This window comes from Anas platyrhynchos, chromosome 1 (genome assembly GCF_047663525.1).
Source record: "Anas platyrhynchos isolate ZD024472 breed Pekin duck chromosome 1, IASCAAS_PekinDuck_T2T, whole genome shotgun sequence".
Taxonomy (NCBI): domain Eukaryota; kingdom Metazoa; phylum Chordata; class Aves; order Anseriformes; family Anatidae; genus Anas; species Anas platyrhynchos.
In genome coordinates, this window is record NC_092587.1 from 84,228,930 (window position 1) to 84,242,866 (window position 13,937).

At 43.4% G+C, this 13,937-nt stretch overlaps 2 protein-coding genes across 11 annotated transcripts in view; one reads left to right on the plus strand and one right to left on the minus strand.

Annotated features, from left to right (window-relative positions):
* POLQ (DNA polymerase theta) overlaps positions 1–4,890 on the plus strand; it is a 75,555-nt gene extending 70,665 nt beyond the window's left edge. The window contains exon 30 of the mRNA XM_027449663.3: positions 4,401–4,890. Within this exon, the coding sequence (XP_027305464.3) occupies positions 4,401–4,514 (114 nt within the window). The 3' untranslated portion in view covers positions 4,515–4,890. The remainder of the gene's footprint in view (positions 1–4,400) is intronic.
* Positions 4,891–8,829: 3,939 nt separating this feature from the next.
* Positions 8,830–13,937, minus strand: part of STXBP5L (syntaxin binding protein 5L) — a 198,971-nt gene continuing 193,863 nt past the window's right edge. For 4 of the 10 annotated variants that reach the window (XM_072043792.1, XM_072043791.1, XM_072043782.1 and 1 more), the window contains one exon: positions 8,832–13,721. In XM_072043792.1, the coding sequence (XP_071899893.1) occupies positions 13,680–13,721 (42 nt within the window). In that variant the 3' untranslated portion in view covers positions 8,832–13,679. Of the gene's footprint in view, positions 13,722–13,937 lie in introns of all 10 variants that reach the window. The other 6 variants (XM_072043761.1, XM_072043774.1, XM_072043771.1 and 3 more) reach the window with 3 other exon arrangements.

The following is a 13,937-nucleotide window of genomic DNA, read 5'->3' on the forward strand; positions in this document are numbered from 1 at the left end:
TGGGAGTAGGAGAGGCAGGTGGGCTCTGGCTGCTGCGTGCTGGCAGCTGGGGGGAGGCCGGAGGCTGTTGATTGTCCCTGCCTGCTGCCTCTGCAGCGGGGCCTGGCAGGGAGGGAGCATCCGTGCATGAGGCTGGATGGGCACCGCTAGCCTGGGGGGGGGCTTTTGCCTGGCGCTTTGGGAGAGGGGCCCCTGGGGGGGCTGCTGTCTGCGTGTCTTCTTCTGCAGCTTTTTCCATCCCGTCCTTCTCCTGCCCAGCATCTGCTCCCCGCCCATGCTGGATGCCTGAGCTGCTGCTGCTGGGGCACTTTGCATCCAGATCCGCCTGTGTTGCAGGGGCAGCCGTGGCTTTCCTCTTCAGGGCGGCACGGCGATTGCAGTTGATGAGCAGGTGGGGAGAATACCTCTTGAAGTTGGGGTTGTGGTAGAGGAGTAACTAAAAAAATGCAAAGGAGGAGAGTTAGTTGCTACCATTTCCCAAAAATAATAAAAAATCGTTGATTGAGTAACCCAGCTACCATGACTCGACAGATGCTTCTGCGTAGCATTAACATAGAGGTAAAGGTAAGACTACCCTGCTAATGTGCATCCGACAGTTGAAACAAGAATTCAGATATTGCACAGCAAGAGATCTTGCAACTATATTAAACCGAGTAGACTCCTCATAGCCCAGTTTATTTATATTTCCATTCCATTAATTTAAACTCATTGAGTATAACCCAAATATAGTGTATCCACATTTCTCCCACTCATCAATGCCACCTGACAAATACCTCGACACCAGCCTGAGAAAGACATTAAGTTTAGAACATTTACTGTCGTCCTCACCTCCTCTATTGCCAAGGCCTACTTTATTTAACCCCCCCTATCTCCCACTAGAATATCGTGAGTGTTGGTTCATGTGTGGAGCAAGTGATGTACCTTCCTATGAGCAGAAAATGCATCTTCTGCCATGAATTTGGGAAGCGAGGCAGATCTTGGGAAGGTCCATTTCATTTTGGTGAATCCGTACAGGTTAAGTTCACGAATGAAACTCTTCACACTGTCAGCCTCAAAAATTTTCTGCGGCCCGGTCCTCCCCAGCACTTCTACGTTAAACATTTCCTCATCGATCACAATACAGCTTTCACAGCGAGCCCAGCAAATGCTCTTAAACTCGTCGCTTTCAACTAGGTACCACAGTTTCGTTGGGAAACTGAGGAAGGAGAAGACATTGGTTTTGACAGCACGCTCCTCAGAAGAACTACCGGGTCTGCTCTCACGGTTATCAGTGGAAGCTGGGCAATCCTTTCCTCCCTCTATTGATGCTGCAGCACCATCAGAAGCTGCTCCTCCATCCTGTCCCGGAGGCTCAGCAGAAGGGGACTCTGAGGATTCAAGCGGCTTGTCTGGAGCAGCATCGGGTGAAGTTTCTGCTGGAAGCGGCTCCCTTTTAATTTCTTTTGTCTCATCTTCACTGAAACTTCCGCCTGAAGCCATTTCAGTGGGCAGCTCAGTCTTCGTCCTGCCAGTCAGCAAGTGAGACCCAGCTGGTCTGTCTGGGCGTTCTGGTGGGAGATGCTTGAACATCACCGTGACACCCGCAGTCACCACAGTGACATCACAGTGGAACGGCCAGAGCAGATGGCGCTGCCCAGCACTTGTTGCTGGTGCTGTACCACGGGTGTTTCGACTCCAAAGAAGCACATAAAGCTGTGTTGAAAGGGGATCGCTTCTTCCCTAGACCTTGCTTCCCCTTCCCCGTGTGATAGCTCCCTTCTGGCCTCCTTGATGTCCCTCTACGTTTTGCAGCTGGGGAGGGAAATCAGTTGCCCGAGCAATGTGAACTAAAGAATGTAGCAATCTCTTCCTAGTTTCCTGCCACTCCTTGAAAATGCTCTGTGATTTCCACAGCACCGCTTCTGCAAGGGAATAGCTGAGTGGGGGATGAGCAGCCCTGCAGCAAGGGATCTGGGCACTGTGGTCAGTGGCAAGTTGAAGAGGTATCAACAGCGTACCCTGCGGCCAGGAGGGCCACCCATACCCTGGGCTGCATCAGGCACGGCATTCCTAGCCAGCTGAGGGAAAGGATTGTCCTGCTCTGCTCTGCTCTGCTCTGCACTGATGTGGCTTCACCTCAAGCACTGTGTGCAGTTTTGGGTGCCACAAAATAAGAAGTACTGTTAGAGAGCTGTTAGAGAGTGTCCAAAGGAAGCTAGGGAAATGGTAAATAGAAGGTCTAGAGGGCCAAACGTGTGAGGAGCGGCTGAGGTCCCCTGGTTTGCTCAGCCCCGACAGGAGCAGGCTGAGGGGAGCCTCATGGCAGCCTGCAGCTCCCTGAGGAGGGGAGCGGAGGGGCAGGCGCTGAGCTCTGCTCTCTGGGGACAGCGCCAGGACCCGAGGGGACGGCATGGAGCTGGGGCAGGGCAGGGTCAGGCTGGGGGTTAGGGAAAGCTTCTGCACCCAGAGGGTGCTTGGGCACTGGGACAGGCTCCCCAGGGCAGTGGTCACAGCACTGAGCCTACAGAGTACAAGAAGCGTTTGGACAATGCTCTCAGACACATGGTCTAAATTTTGGGTGGTCCTGTTTGGAGCCAAGAATTGGACTTTATGATTCTGGTGGGTCCCTTCCAATTTAGGATATTCTGCGATTCTGTGCACCCCTTGGGTGCAATAAGGGTTCATATTCAGAAAAGTTGGTGTTGTCCCATGATTGGTACTGGCTGCAGCTTAGTTTCAGCTGCAAAACTTCACAAAAGAAAACTAAAAATATCTTTCTATATATCTAGGAATTTGTCTTCCAGTCAGCATAGTATCCTTACCATTTTGTGTAAGATAAATAATGCTAGTGATCATTCGTTTGATTTGCAGTCTGTCAGTGAGCTAGGTTGCCTCTTTTAGAGAACTAAATTGGAGTAACACCTGTTGTTTCTTGTGCTAAAGGTGTGGAAAAAGAAAAGGAGGTACGAGGGCTTTCCTGGTCTGTGCAGCATGTCAAAGTGAAAGGGGGCAGCTCTCAGAACTCGTCACAACAGCGAGATTGTGGTAATATTACCAAAGATGGTGGGAATTGTCTTGTTAAGCAGGCCCTGGGAAGGAGGAGTTTGAAGGAATTTGATGTGTCTTGCTGGACGTGTGGCTGTTTTCAGAGAATCTCCCTCTGTATGGTTCATGTTTCTTTTGAAAATACTGGGCCCAAAACTTAATCAAGGCTGTAGTAGTTTTCAGTAGAGTGGGAAATTGGTGTGTGTATCACACAAGCAACATTTTCTTTTTCAAACTGCATTTGTTTTCTTTCCTACAAAGGTATGCCTTGCTTAAGGCCTGTTCAGTTTTTAATCTCTAACTCCTTTTTTTTCCTGTTCAGACAGTTATTTTTCATCTTATTTTTGGACAGTAGATTATCCTAGTTTTCTATTCTGCTCCCTCCTACTCTGTACTTGTCTGTACTGAATTACATCCTATTTCAAAGCATTTTTCTAGGTTATCGGGATCATTTTGAAATGTGATATGTAAGGTGTAGGATTTCGGAAGACAGATCTCCCTCTACCTAATAATGCTATTGTAAACTTGTGCTATGATCTCCTCTGCACCTTCCTCCATTCCCCTGTAAAAATTTACAAAGAAATTTCTCCTTATGGGTACCAGTGAGGGATGGGATGAGTGTGGATTGAAAGATTCATTCTCAAAAGCAAACAGGGCAGGCTGGACTCCATGTGGGTCTTGGGTTAGGAAGTGTCCTTTTATCCATGGTAGGTATTTACCGTCAGAAAAAAAAATCCAGTCTCTAAAAGTCACAAGCAAAAAATATCTTCCAGGCCCTTAACTGTGCACTTAAATGAATGTTTTCTTAAAAATACCTTTGGAGGGCAGCAAGTTGAAGTTGCCTCAACAAAACTGAGGGCAAACCCGAGCAGTTTCTGACATTGCATGGAGTGCAATCTGCTTTCCCAGCAGTTTGTAGTGTTTGTTTCAGAGTGCCTCTCATGCTGACATGATGAGGAGGAGCACAGTTCTTTGCCTCTGGTTTATTTGTTTTGTATGTTGCTCTCTGAACATTTCTGTTTTCAGAACAGACTCCATGAAACACTCAGAATTATGCATCTGGGTGAAAGAGGAGAGGGCAGGAGTCTCAAGTACTTAATGGAAACTACTCATGCTTTTTTTAAAGTAATCTTAAACAATGTGGAGCCAGTCCCAATTCTGTAATGCATAAAATGTTATTTGTTTTGAACACTTATCTGTCCATAAACTCTAATAAGGATTAAAATGTTCTGTTACATTTTACATTCCCATCAGTACAAATAAATGGAAGAGCTGCAGATGTCCACCCTATCTATTGACATGAAAACAGAGCATTGAGGTGGTGTACATTGGGCTTCTACACAACACTGCAACATCCGATGTGTGTTTTCTTACAGGTAGCTCAGATTGTCAAGCACGAGATGGAAAACGCTGTCAAACTCTCAGTAAAACTGAATGTTAAAGTGAAAATTGGACCTAGCTGGGGAGACCTGCAGGACCTGGAGCTATAGACATGAAACAGCGTTCTTGGATGTGGAACACACCATGGACAGGTCGAGGCAAGGACCAGCACACTCGCAGGCGGTGAGAGACCTGCTCATGGTGCAGTTCTCCTGCTTGGGTTTCTATGGACATCGTTGCAAACTGTCATCTGGCATGGGTTGTGGAAGCTGGTATGAATTCACTGAGCCAAACCTCTCAAAGGTCAGACGGTGCTGTGAGACATGTTTACGGAACTGTGGAAATTATTATTGCTAAAAGCACACTATTTAAATTAATTGTTAAAATATGCTTGTTCTTGTAATTTAAAACAAAGCCCAAAGCCTAATGAATTTATGGCGTATGAAATGAGCTGGATTATTTAATTAAAACAAAGCACAGAGATTATTTGGAAGTTCTTGTGTGTAATTGTGTACAGGACAAAAATGTCACGGTGTTTGCAATTAATGTTGAATTTTGTAGGCATCTGCTAGGATCATTCTGTAATTAATTCTGTTGCTGGTATTCACGTGCACAAATGGCTTTATAGCTGCACTGAGCAGCTGGTGCCTGGCTGGCCTCTGACTTTTAGGAAAATGTGTTGGTGATTGACTAGTGTAATTCATCCTACTGCTACCTTGCAGGGATATTGTTTGGACTCTTGTAGTTAACACAAAGTCTCCAGCAAAAGCCTTCATTTTGAAGAGTGAAACCCAATTTATTGGTTAAACACTTAACTGCAATTCATGCTGTAAGAAAAACAGCTCAGTCTGCCTGGCTCAAGCGACAGCCTCGCCTGGTGTTTGAAATCTGTTGCGTTAATGAGGTTTCGCTGGCTGGTGGGTGACCTGTGGGTCTTCAGAGACCAGTTTCGTCGGGCAGCCTCACCTTGGTAGCCTTGCTGAAAGTTGCTCAGATTTTATCCTGTGCTTTGCTACAGTGTTTCTGACGGTGTCCCTGTGGTCAGGAAGGAAGATTTTTCTGGGAGTTTGGGCTTCTCAGACGGAGCCAGCCCCGAGGCTGACTCAGAGCAGCAGGATCAGGTGCTTCAAAAGAGGGAGCAAGGAAGGAGCTCGCAAGGAATTAACCTGCCAACGTTTGGTGTTACTCTCCTGGTCCGGCTAAGCCTCATGTTGTGTGATTTTGTTTTCCTTCCAGATTGATGCACTGATTTGTGCAATAGCTGTACAAGCTCAGATATTTTTATTCACTTTCATGCAGTGCCTTATCTTGAGTTCTATTACCTTCATCGTACGGCCATTGTGTGTTACAAGGAGGGGGAGGACAGGTGCCTCTCATCATCTTCTTTGTCTCTATTTACTTTATCATGTCTTCTCTTCCGCATTTTCTCTCTAAAGTAAACAATCCCTGGTTTCCATACTTGCCTACTGTGAGAAATTTTCAAGCCCTTAATTATTCTCCTTTCATTTCCGAACTTCTGCTGCATCCTTTTTAAGAAGTGTACTTTTGAAGTTTCCTTTATAACCTGATCTGAGATGATGCACGCTCAGCTTTGAACAGCCTGAGAGCACTGCTGCTTGAGCTTGTTAACTTCAAATACAGCGGTTTTGGCGTGGCCATTATCCTGGCATCAGAAGTATCTGGCTCTGAGGTTTCAAGCACATGGTGAGTTTTTAAAAGATGTTAATGGGGCACCCACACAAAAGGTCACATCCCGGACTTTGATCCACCACCTGCCCGTTGTGCAGCAAAATGGATGTGTGGTATTGAGTCAAAACCCCAGGTGGTGATGCCCTGACTGCTCTTCTCAGCACTCAGCTGACCTTCTTTCCTGCTTTTATTTCTGGTTTTCTTCACTTTACATCAAAATTTCTTTGTTTCCTTCCTGCCCTCTCCACGCAGTGGTTTTCTACCACATCTGTCACCCGATGGCTGAGCTCTTTATCCACGGCATTCGCTTGATAGACAGTTGTTTCTTCTCTATTCTGGGCTTCTTAAAGCTTTTGTTATTAACAGATCTGAGCCTCGGCACCCTGGCGTCTGACCATTTGTGTGCTCTGCCTGTAAAGATGTTGGGTTGGATTCATTATCAATTCACAAGGCCTAATGAGTTCCTGTTCCTGGGTGTCATGCGGTGACACACCTGTGCTGTATTTCAGGCCTCGCTGGAGTTCCTATAATTTGAGTTGCTTGTTCCTTGGCACACTGCAATATTTGCCTCCTGCACACTCCCTTTAGGATTTCAGAAGGATGGAGCTCGCGTGTATTTCTCAGCAAGCTCTCTGTACAGGGAGATGCTAATCAATAACATGATTGACACAGAACTAAACTTATTTTGATAAACAAACGCGATGGATTCATTATAATTAAGCTGTAATTTGGAGCAAATGGGAAGATAAAAGGTGGCCACTGCTCTGTGAGCGAGGCAGCTGCTGTGTTTGAGTCATGATATTAGGACTGGTTCTGAGCTGCTGCCTGATTGCTGCTATTTACATTCCCTAATTCTGATTAGACTTTAACTATTAAGGAGACTGAGCAGGGGAAGCAGAACAGGACTTCGCTAAGATAAGCAGAGGCACTGCTGAGACCTGTGCTGAAAATAATACCTGTGATTTTCTGATGCTGGTAAGTGACCCAGAAAGAGATTTTCTGACTGAATTATTTACTTACATATTTTTGCCTTCCCACCTATACCCTATGACGTGCTAAGGCCCAGTTGTAAACTTGGCTTTTTTCTTGCTCAGGGCCAGATAAATGGAGTGCGGGTCACTCTTCATCTTCCCGTGGCCAGGATGTGATGCCTGTGTGTGTGTTTGCTCTCTGTTCCTCAGGTTGTTGGTGTCTCTGCAGCCCACTTTTGCCTTTTGTTGGCACTACAGAGAGTGCTCAATAACAAGTGTGGCCTGGCAGCCCAGGAAAAAGATGGATGTACGCTGTGGAGGAGTTGGAAGCTGCAGTTATTGTGGCAGCTTTGTCGTGCAGCACGCGTGGAGATGTTGCTGCCTGGTTCTGTCCTGTGCCCTGCACTGCCTGGCTGACGCACCAGCAGGTGGGTGTCTGCCTGCCAAAAGACATCGGGAGAGGATCCAGTCCTAACAGATAACGGAGGTCACCAGGGCTGTGCTGTCTTCACATAACGTGGCCCCGTGTGACCCAGCTTCTCAAATGGAGAGCCCGTTCCCATAGGTTGTTGAGCAGCCTTGTTCTGCTCAGTTCACATGCACTCTCCTGTCAAAATGGCTCAAATTCTGATTCAAGCTACTACTGAACCCTTTCCAGTACTGGGCTTTTCAGTACTGGGCAGAACTTCCCCATACTCCGTAGCAGGAACACCTGGCATCAGTAACACAGAATGGTTTGGGTTGGAAGGGACCTCAAAGCTCATCTAGTTCTAACCCCCCTGCCATGGTGTGTGTGTCTGTGAGCTTTTTGTCCACCAGAACCCCCAGGTCTCTTTCTGCAGGGCTGCTCTCAGTGAGTTCTCCACCCAGTCTGCCCTCATCTCTGGGATTGCCCCAACCCCGGGGCAGCACCTTGCTCTTGGACTTGCTGACCCTCATTAGGTTCACCTGGACCCAATTCTCCAGCCTGCCCAGGTCCCTGTGGATGGCTTCCCTTCCTTCTGGTGTATCGACTGCACCACTCAGCTTGGTGTCATCTGCAAACCTGCTGAGGGCGCACTCAATCCCACTATGTCGTGGATAAAGGTATCATGAGCACCAGTCCCAAGACAGACCCCCTGTTTTAGATCTTTTGCTTTTGTCCCATTCTATTTGCATTTCATCAAGAAGAGAGTTTGCAGAGATTCTTCTGCCATTTTTTCCTATAAATCTGTAGCCGAAAAGAAGGAAGGTGAACTGGAAGCTCAGTAGCTTCAGCTGACATTTTTGAGCCTCTCCTGGCAGAGCAACTGAATCCCATTGCTGGTAAGTGCCCTTAAAGAATAGCTTGATTCTGCACTTTTGAGATTTTAGCTTGTACAGGGCTGCTTTTAACCTGCAGTGGAAACGACACAAGGGTACTGCCAATTGGCTAAGAAGTCCAGGTACAAGGTTAATGTTTCTGGGCATGGATATTTCAATTATGAGTTGTATGCAGTGAAGTATAAGCATGTTATCTGGGTTCAGGTTTTGTCCCTGTTCAAGCTGTTGGAGGAAGGGATGTGCCATCCCCGCCTCAGCAACAACTGTGGCTGGATTTGTTTTCCTTGGTTAGTAGTGTAAGATCCATCCAAAAGCTTTACATAAACTGATCACCTTTTGAACTACTATAAAGAATCTAGGAGTACAGGTTGAAAAAAGAGATCTACACCAACTAGTTATCAGTTCTTTCCTTTATTTTCCTTCCCTCTTTTTTTTTTTTATTTTTTTTTTTTTATTTTTTAAACTGGGAACTTCAAACAGCTTCAGTTAACGATGCCTTAGTTTTCCTTTTGTGGTGCTGTCTTAGGATACCTGTGGGAACAGGAAAGGGTTAGCACAGGAGCATGTGGTTCACCCCAGATCTGCCTTCATTGTGAAATACAGGTAACGACTTGTTAATGCATACTCTGTCCACGTTTCCTTGACACTGAATCTGAGCATTGGTTGCTATTTAAAAAAAGTACAATGTTTGATTTGTTGATTTAACCACAAAACAAAACACATGAATGGAAACACTCATTTACATGACTATTGCTTATACACCTAGATGAAGAGTTGACTACAAATGGCCACATGTAGTTCCTTAATGAGAGAGAGTGTGTTCTTACTAAGACCATACCAAGGCAAAAAAACATTCAAGACTGAATTATACTGTGCTTGAGTTCACCTTTAGGTTATGAAAAATGATGTACAGGTGCCAGGGTATTTAAGGGGTGGAATTAAATGAAATCTGGCTTTTTGCCTCTGTTACAATACACACATCTTATAAATGGAGGAGTCCTGAGGTTGAACACAGCTTTTACTTAAGCTGCACTATTTTCTTCACTTTTTAAATCGTATACTGAAAAAAATATTTTTTGTATGCATATCTCCATTATAATACATTTTGGTGTAAAATGGCTTCCATAAAAGGAATATGTTTTAGAGAATTTCTATATGTGATAATTTTATACAATATGCATAATAAATAGAGTATTTCTGCTAAATATTCATGTAGGAAGCTATTTGGGTAATACAGAGAATGTCTAATTGATGTAAATAGTGGACCTATAGAACTGTTTAAAAAAAAATCAAATCATTTAAAAAACAGGTGATTATACAAAACAAAACCTGATTCTCAAATTCTTCTTTAGCTTGTCTTTTAATTCAATATTTGAAGCTTAAGTTTACACTCTATGAATGGATTTGTTTTTTAATAAAATAGCTTGTACTTCATTGAAGACTTGCCTACTCTGAAAACATATAAATAATCTAATTTAATGTATTTTCTCTGCATGCTCTGTCTATCTACAGCTCTATGCATAAGTGTAAACACATCTGGTCAAACCCAGATGTATGAGTGTGCTGTTGCAAGTTCTGTGCATCAGGTTTTGGGACGTGGTTGTGACAGAACTTCTGCAAAGAATGTGAGTGAAAAGGGTATCTAAACAAACAACAACAAAAAAAGGCGTGTTTTAAATTGAACAAATATTTCTAGGCAATCTGGTCTATTGTAACTGAGGATTACGATGTTGAAGATTACCTCCAGGTTTAGGATTTGCTCGAGGTGGTGCTATCTTAGTGGAAAAGGTGAAAGCACATGATTTCAACATACAGTGACAGCTCGTGTCCTTAATTTCTTACAGCAATTCAGATGCTGTGCTCGTTGCTCTGAACGCTGTGACTTTAGTACTTTCATTAATAGCCTTTAATAGTGTTCAGGTCAGGCCTTTCAAAAATCCCACACTCCCCCTCATTTCACAATAAATCAGTCAGGCAAGAATTTTTCCTCCCTCATTGAAGTTTTTAAGTGAAGTTTTTTTTTTTCCACATACATGGTAAATCTTGATAGAAAGCATTTAACAGTGTGCACTAACAAACTTATACAACATATACATTACATATATATATTTTTATATATAGAATGTTCTATATACAAACATATACAACTTTTTAGATCTCTACAGACTACCAGAAAATTGATAATTATAGTCACAAGTGGTCAACTTAACAGAAATAGCAGTTTGTAACTGTCTGGAAATATGTAAGAGTGGAAAGCAAGATACAGCTGTGACCTAATGGGGAGTACTAGAGAAAAGTTGCTTTACAATTTCTTATTCACGTTTTTAAGTTTGAGGGATGCTAAATTCTAATTCTTCTGTTGCATAAAATGGAAATCTACTGGAAGTTTTTTTTTTTTTCCCCTGTTCTTAAGACAGAGAGTGGTGGCTGCCAAGATAAGTCAGACAGCGTGTAAATGACTTGTTGAAGACACTTTTCTCCCTGGGCATGCTATGGTGATTAGCAATTCAAAGTCCTTCGTAAATTTTTACACTTGATTCTCAAACCAGGAGCAGGCTCCAGCTCCAGCCAGAAGAGACACTTCCACCGATGTCAAGGTAATGGGCTTGCGACGTCTGCCACCTCCACAAGGTACAGTGTACAGAAAGCTAATGCAGAACTGCTGCCTACCTTACCATTTAAGTGTGCCTGCTGCTGCCTGACCACCGTGCGCTAGCGCTCATCTGGGCTGAGTTATTAAAGGCTGACTACATTACACCAATTTATGGCAGAAACTGGCCCTGTAGCCTATGGATATCCAAGTGCCACACTTCAGCTGGTACTGGCCTTTTCATTTGCACTGTCTCAGTGCATAAATGAGTGTAGGGCTGGGTGGAGAACCAGTTCTGGTCGGTATCTTGACACCAATGAAGATGACCTAGCTTCTCTAAAAGAGAACAAGGCCTATAAAGTTGGTTGGAGGGTTTAAATGATCTGCTGCACAAAATGATTTTGCTGCCTAGAGACTAGTGGTTTGGGGATATAGCCCAGAGCACAGGCAGAGTGAATATACATTTAAACAGAAGATACAGAATGGCTCTACTATTGTTGTCACTTATCTGTCATTCTAGATGCCTGGTTACAGTGAAACTGCCTCATATGCAAGTGACCAGTTCTGCGATCTGGCCTCTGGAAGGAGTTCTCTGGCCCAGTTCATACTGGCATTCGAGTGGTGAGTTTGCTGTTTCCTCGCACAGAAACACACAGACAGCGTCTTGGGTCACGGACGATTTCAGTTCCTTAACTCTCAGCGGAAACTCAGGCATCTTTGGGCTTTGACCTTTTTCCCAGCAAGTTTCTACAGTTCTCTCAACTATAGTCCAGTTTTTCCTGTGACAGAGAACTTGTTGTGTCTCACTCCCAGTTGAGCTAGACCAGTCAGGGTTCTCACTTTGATTTTGCCCACAGAGAAAAATAAAAATCCTGTAAAGCACAGAATGCCTGTTATGCTACAACATGAATTTAAAACTGAACACCTCAGTTCTGTTCCATCCCTTTAACTTGCACAGCTGTGCCGATAGTGAAGCTAGGCTTCCACACTGTACAATTTCCTGGGCTCCATTTTAAGAAAACAACAGATAAGGGAAGGGCATCCTTGAGAGAGATCATGTGAACACTGGTGAAGTTAAGATCTAGTTCCAAGGGGATGCTGTCTGGCTGCATCAGTGCCAGTCAGGACTCCTTGAAAGGACATCATCTGTACCTCTTCTCATATAGAGAAAAATTAAATGTTGCTTTTCCTCCCTTTCCTCACTTTCCTTTTCTAGTTTGAAGCTATGTCCAGGTGCATGAAAACAAGTCTTCAGTGCCTTGTTTCCAAGCCCATGTAGGAAAAATTTCTAACTTAACAGTTCACCTGCGTGGTAATGAGGTTCTTGTAGGCTACTGTGAATGCAGCATATTCCTACGGACTAGGACTCCATCCATGTAAATAGGTGATAGGTTTTACTTACTGTTGTCTTCTGACTCTACAAGCTGGAGAGTGTTCTGCTGAGTTCTCTGTAGAAACCAAACAAGCCACTTTGAAGCAGAAGCAAATTACTTTTAGCAGCGTAAGCAGAAAATCAATTGCCACACACCTGTGGTGTCATTTGCTCTATGTGCCAATTCAGTGCCATATGTTGACAGTTGTTTTCCATGCTCCTCCTCAGCCCATCTTTTACTCTTGCTGCTGTGAGCTCTCGCTGCTAGGTTGATGGGGTCTGCAGTTTCCTTAGCATAAATTCAACCAAACACTTACGAAAAAAAATAATCACTGTTTTGCCAGCTGCTAAGCAGTTTTGGTGAGTGGAGATCGATGGGACTCTCCAAGTTGTAGCACTGTGGTTTCCCATTGTGCCTTTCCTAACTTCAAGATTTCCTAAGCTTGTTTTCTGTTCCTGCTACAAAGAAATAAGGCAACCAAGTGATACCGAAACCATGGGGATGAAAAATGGCATAGCCCCCTCCAAGGACAAGTGAGATAAATCTAGAGCACGTTTTTAAAAGTACAGATAAGGATGACATGTCATGTACTCTGAATTGCAAATAAACCATCTACCCTCATGTTTTAATGACATTTCAGATAGTGCCTGTCTAGCTACTTGAAAAATCTGTAAAGTTTGGGCATAGGTTGTTGAAGTTATTTATTCTTCTGGTAGGAGTTAAACAGTACTGATTTCGAGCAAGGTTTTTCAAGGGAAATAAATAGCATATAAGAAAACACAGCTCAACGCATTTTTATGTTGAGAACAGTAGCAAACATGCTTGAAATGTACTGACATTTTGTAGTCTCATTTTTAAAAAATAAAGATTTTTGCCATTTAAGTATTTTTTTTTCTCAATAGAAATTAATCCCATTTTTCTTCGGTCACAACATGCTTTCTTTTTTCTTTTCTTTTTTTTTTTTTTTTTAAGATGTCAATTAGTCATGCAAAGTTTTATAAGTGCATTAACATTCGAGTTTGTACAGAATATTTTTAACCAGACACACTCCCCACAGTTCATACCTACAGCTTCTGAAAAATACATGCCACAGTGATGGTTGAGTTCCTTTTGGAAAAAATTGGCTACTGCATCAGCCAGGTGTTGGAGTAAGACCCACATGACTGTAGCTTCCATCTCATGGCCTAAAAAATTTCTCCTTGAATCTCACTGTGATGAATCCAATATTGTAAGAGGAAAACATCTTCTAGGAGAAAAATTGCTTCTGACCCGTGACTGGTAGATTTGGGAATGAACATTGCTTCCCTGAACAGTGTTCTTAATATAGCCACAAGCAGACTCTTTGAAAGTTTAAAACTGGTACCATTTTTTGTCCTTGTATTTCAGCATCACCTACAGAAATGGCAAACAAACAAAGGGATATAAAACACTGTCCTGCACGAGAAGCATCACAAACTTCAAAAGTAGTGAAGTAGTGTATTACTGTTCCTTTTTATAATCATCGGATCTTAATTCCAGTGAGATTTTGTTTTAAATATTTTATATAGTAATTGTTAAATTTTTAAAAATATATCCATATATATAATTGCTTACCTGCTATTCTTGTTC